This window comes from Bison bison, unplaced genomic scaffold (genome assembly GCF_000754665.1).
Source record: "Bison bison bison isolate TAMUID 2011002044 unplaced genomic scaffold, Bison_UMD1.0 scf7180017864503, whole genome shotgun sequence".
Taxonomy (NCBI): Eukaryota; Metazoa; Chordata; class Mammalia; order Artiodactyla; family Bovidae; genus Bison; species Bison bison.
Genome location: NW_011495061.1, coordinates 7488407 through 7493967, shown reverse-complemented (window position 1 = coordinate 7493967; position 5561 = coordinate 7488407). Strand labels below are relative to the sequence as shown.

General features: G+C 45.0%; 1 protein-coding gene across 1 annotated transcript in view; it reads left to right on the top strand.

Moving 5' to 3' along the window:
• The first annotated feature begins 4607 nt into the window (after positions 1 to 4607).
• EIF4G2 (eukaryotic translation initiation factor 4 gamma, 2) overlaps positions 4608 to 5561 on the top strand; it is a 12052-nt gene continuing 11098 nt past the window's right edge. Inside the window, exons 1-2 of the mRNA XM_010829377.1 lie at positions 4608 to 4690; positions 4798 to 5530. Of these exons, the coding sequence (XP_010827679.1) occupies positions 4608 to 4690; positions 4798 to 5530 (816 nt within the window). The remainder of the gene's footprint in view (positions 4691 to 4797; positions 5531 to 5561) is intronic.

The following is a 5561-nucleotide window of genomic DNA, read 5'->3' as shown; positions in this document are numbered from 1 at the left end:
AAAGATGCTTACTCCTTGGAAGGAAAGTTATGACAACCTAGATAGCATATTCAAAAGCAGAGACATTACATTGCCAACAAAGGTCCGTCTAGTCAAGGCTATGGTTTTTCCTGTGGTCATGTATGGATGTGAGTTGGACTGTGAAGAAAGCTGAGTGCCAAAGAATTGATGCTTTTGAACTGTGGTGTTGGAGAAGACTCTTGAGAGTCCCTTGGACTGCAAGGAGATCCAACCAGTCCATTCTGAAGGATATCAGCCCTGGGATTTCTTTGGAAGGAATGATGCTAAAGCTGAAACTCCAGTACTTTGGACACCTCATGTGAAGTGTTGACTCATTGGAAAAGACTCTAATGCTGGATGGGATTGGGGGCAGGAGGAGAAGGGGACAACAGAGGATGAGATGGCTGGATGGCATCACTGACTCAATGGACGTGAGTCTGAGTGAACTCCGGGAGTTGGTGATGGAGAGGGAGGCCTGGCATGCTGCAATTCATGGGGTCGCAAAGAGTCGGACACGACTGAGTGACTGAACTGAACTGATGATCTTTCCAGTAATCAGGTATAGATGTGACAGTTGGACCATAAAGAAGGCTGAGTGCCAAAGAATTGATGCTTTTGAACTGTGGTGCTGGAGAAGACTGCTGAGAGCCCCTTGGACAGCAAGGAGATCAAACCTAGTCAATCTTAAAGGAAATCAACAATGAATATTCATTGGAGGGATTGATGCTGAAGCTGAAACTCTAGTACTTTGGCCACCTGATGCAAAGAGCTGACTCATTGGAAGAGACCCTGATGCTGGGAAAAACTGAAGGCAGTAAGAGAAGGGAATGACAGAGGACAAGATAGTTTGATGGCATCACCAACTGAATGGACATAAATTTTAGCAAACCCTGGGAGATGGTGAAGGACAGGGAAGCCTGACGTGGGGTCACAAAGAGTTGGACACAAATGAGCGACTGAACAACAACAACAGTTTTCTTCAGCTGTACATGTTTTCATTTTCTATAATACTATGACCTGTAACGGTGTTTCTCAAACCTTGACTGCACACTAGTCACTTGAAGAGCTTTAAAAGCTGTTGATGTCTGGATCCTACTCTGAGAGATTTGGTATGTCTAGTCTTGGATGCAGCCTGGACTTGAAGAGTTTTAAAATATTCCCCCAGGAGACTGCTGTGCAACCAAGGTTGAGATCAAACTGATGTAGAAAATAGTGAAGCACTAAAATTCTTTTAAGAATGATAATAATACATTGTGTTGCGGTGGGGAGTGTTTTAAAGGAGACCAATATGAGTACACAGCTAAGAAGGAAAAGATTCTAGGAGAACAACTGGAATTTTTCAATCATTCAGGAGGAACAGTTGCTAAGGCTAACCTTAGCATGCATGCAGTGACACTGTAGGAAAGAAGATGAATGTAGGAAGATTATTATTTAGAGGGAAGTAACACAAGGACTTAGTAATTGAATGTCATACCTGATCAAAGGGAAAGAGAAAATGTAGAGTCACGTTTCTAGTATAGAAGAATCCTTAGCAAAACTAAAGTAGTTATGAAATAGTTGGATAATCAATATTATTGATAATTTGGTAACTGACATTATGTAATTACTACATCAGGGACTATGCTGTGTGCTTTACATACATTATCTTATTTAATCTTTACAACTCTGTAAATACAGCTATTCCCACTTAATAGATTCAGAAACTAAGAAGAGAGAGCAGTTAAATTTGCCCAAAGTTACACAGTAAGTGGCAGAGAAGATATTTGTACTAAATGGTCTATTCCTTTTCCTTTAATAGGAAGGTAATCAGTTAATACCAAGTCTGTTGCATTTGAACAAATAACAAAAAAGAAAACTGGCTATAAGAGGCCATGAATGCATGTTCAGTTGTACTGTACTGCCAGGCTCCTCTGTCCATGGACTTTCCCAGATAAGAATACTGGAGTGGGTTGCCATTTTCTACTCCAGAGGGTCTTCTACTTCAAGGGATCTTCCCAACCCAAGGATCAAACCAGAGACTCTTGTGTCTCCTGCATCGGCAGGCAGATTCTTTACCACTCTGCACAACCTGGCCTATGAGTGAATCAAGTCAGTTTCACTGTGGTGGAATTTCAGGCCAGTATTGCCATATTTTAAGATTTTTTTCATTAAAAGATGGAAATTTAGATTTGTATGGAAAAATCTCATAAAATTTCAATGTCAACTAATGCAAATGTTTAAAATTACCGTGTGGCCTAAACTAAATATGGCTACAAGTTTGTGTCTCTGATAAACAGGCGTTAGAAACTCAGAATTCTAATAAGAGATCTGAGCTAGGGATGTATGACTGGGGAATCCTTAAGCACAGAGAGGATAGCAGACACTTTAGAAGTTAGAATGTTATAATAATAAAAAACATTTGATATTATTAAAATAATGCAATTATCTGTAAGTTAACAATTCAGGACTCTAAGATCTTCTCAATCTTTAGAAAACTAACATAAAATATAAGTGTTAAAACTAGCAGATTGAAGTGGGTGTATTTAAAATTCAATTTCCTATAAACTGAAAGCTAAATTCCAGATGACTTGAATTTTCATACATCCATGATGTGATGGAAACATTTCAAAATATGAATGTCTTATGTCTCCCACCTATTGAATATTGAAAGGTAATTTAAAGATTATATTTTATCCATATTTCTACTTTACTCCTCTTAGCCCAGTTTCTACATACACTTATCCTTCAAAGCCCATAGCAAAGGTTCACAATCAGCACAGATTAAATACAAGATTAAGTAAAACCTCTTTTATGTTTAATTATTGAGTTTCAAGTTCCTCAATTAAAAGACTATCCAGTGACTTCCCTGGTGGTCCAATGGCTAAGACTCTGCACTCCCATGGCAGGGGGCCTGGGTTCCATCCCTGGTCAGGGAACTGGATTCCATATGCTGCAATTAAAAGATTCCACATGCTGTAACTAAGACCAAGTGCAGACAAATGAATAAATAAATATATATATTTTAAAAGACCATCTATAGGCTCTAGGCTTCAGTATATTATTCTCTTTGAAGTCTAATCTAGTATAGTGTTTTTAAACACTATTCTATCAGATTAATGTCATGAAGAATGTAACCCAGTTATGTAAAAAAAAAAAATCAAACATATGAAAACATTTTTGCAAACTGTAAAGCCCTATAGAAATTATTTTGAAATATTGTGTTATTTTGAAGCTAAAGGGTCCTGATCCTATTTGAAATACAATTTTTGTCTTTCCTAAAAATAGAGTTTATTTTTTCTTTTAACATGTAACTAACTCCAAGGGTGGGAATATCAAGTTGTCAAAGTTCAAGTGAAATTAGCTTAATAGCAAAATAACTTTAGAAAAATATAAAGGGGAATGATCAGCCTAATAATATATGGCAAAGATCTAAAGATGTTACAAACGTTCAGGGCCCCACCGCACCCTTCCATATTCTGGTATAAATGCCCTAAGAAAAAAAGGCACCTCTCTTGAAAATCATATGAAGGACTAGGTACTTTCAACCCCAAAAGCTGTTTTCACATGTCAAACATGTTGGAAACCTTGAAAATCCCGGTTTATTGGACTTTCTTTAAAGGTTATCCATGTTAAACAAAACAAAACATATATATATGGTTTCTCTCTTTAGATTACACATTGTATCAAGAACAAAATTCAAAATGAAAATGGGGGCATTTTTGTTGTTGTGTAAGTATATGGAAACATGACTCCGTTTTTGTATAGCTAAAATGTCGCATACGATGGAACACTTCATTTTACCCTTCCTCTCACTTAAAACATTAGCTGAGAAGTATAAATAGTTCAGCCTGACGCCTTTGAAAAGCCTAATCCTATTTGTTAGAGTGGACCTTATATAAAATGGAAAATAGTCTTCAGCGTGCTTTAAAAAAACAAACCAGGAGCTGGCAATTAAAATCCTCCAGACGCCCGCGCTCCGCAAACACTACTTCTGAAGAATTCTGGTATATTCTGGGTCTTCCTTGACTGTTGGACGGACATTCCTTTGGGAAAAGCTTTCTCCACAGTGAGGTACGAAGACTATAAAGCCCTTCCTTTCATCCTTTTCTCATTCACTCAGTAGGGAATGGAATAAATAAGGAGCTGAATAAAGCTTTTTAACGCACTGAGTTGCACCGTCCAGTCTCCTGAACCCTACACTCAAGGCTTCCCTACCCAAAGGCGAAGCCGAGCACCTGAAAACCAACGATTCCCGGCGCTGCGCCCCAGCGGCGCCAGGCCTTAGCACTGCAGGCCAGTCCCAAGGAGGCTCAGCCTGCGAGGGGCAATCTCGGCTTCCCGGGGGCGCCAGAAAAATCAGTGCTCGCACACGCCAAGGACGGGAATCGGGCCGGGTGGAAGAGCGAGTTTCCTTCCCACATTCCCTGTGAGAAAACGAGGTGGAGGAGCTGAGGGCTGCATATCCCGAACACGGGATACGGACCCCGGGAACAAAGAGACAGGAGGAAGACGAGGCAGCCACACCAACGCAGACTCAGAGGATTCTACGAGTTTACGCAAGCGAGCCGCATCTCGACCGTCCCCAGTTCCCCTTACGCCACTGGCTTGGTCTCAGAGCCTTCGCGAATATGGCTTTGCGCACTGCGGCGGGGCTGCACCGCAACCGAGCTTGGCCCTGCGGCTCCTCCCCGTCGCCCTGCGCCGATTGGCGGTAGACAGCAGCCAGGCCGCTGATTGGGTGGCGAAGGAGCCATTCGGGGTGGCTCTGGTGGGTTCGGCTGCCCTAGAGTGATAAGTTCGGCTTCAGACACGCCTCAGCGCCAGCAGCGAGTCGGAGCTCTATGGAGGTGGCGGCGAGTATCGGGTGGTGGTTGCAGCAGCGACTCTTCTGAGCTGTTTCAAGCCTGTTCCGACTCCTTCCTCCCCCTTCCCTCCCCCCTTTTTTGTTTTCCGTTCCCCCTCCCCCTCCCTTCCCCGTCCCCGACGACCGGATCCTGAGGAGGCAGCTGCTGTAGCAGCTGCTGAGTTCTCGGTGAAGGTGAGTGGAGCTACCGCCGGCGCTGCCGCCGAGTGGAGCGCTCTAAAATGGCCGCCGTCCCTGGCCGCTTCTTCCCGAGCAGTACAAAATGGCGGCCACAGGCGGAGCCGGGCGGGGCGACCCTTTTTTAGCGTTTCCTCTGGGCTTCTGGCACTTGGAAATTCCTCGTCTTTGTTCTCCATTCCCGTCGCTGACGGAGTAGGAGGAAGTTGGCCGCCCTGGCGGTCTACGGCCGTCTTCGTGGCTGTCGGCGGCCGTCTTCCGCGGGCCCGGGCCGGGACGGGCCAAGGCGCGAGTGTGCTCGGACGTGGAGAGACCGTGGCCGGGCGGCGCGCGCGGCGGGGAGGGACGCGGGCCGGCGGGGCAGGGGGCCCGGCCGTTGGCGCGGGACCAGCCGAGGCGGAGGAGTCCCGGAGCCAGGCCTCCCGGCGGGGAGGAAGTGTGTGGGGCCGGGGCCGGCGCCGGCGGGGAGCGGTGGGGCTGCCCTTCGTGGGGGAGCGGAGGGCCTGCCCGGCGAGCCCCGCCTGCGACGGGAGAAGGGAGG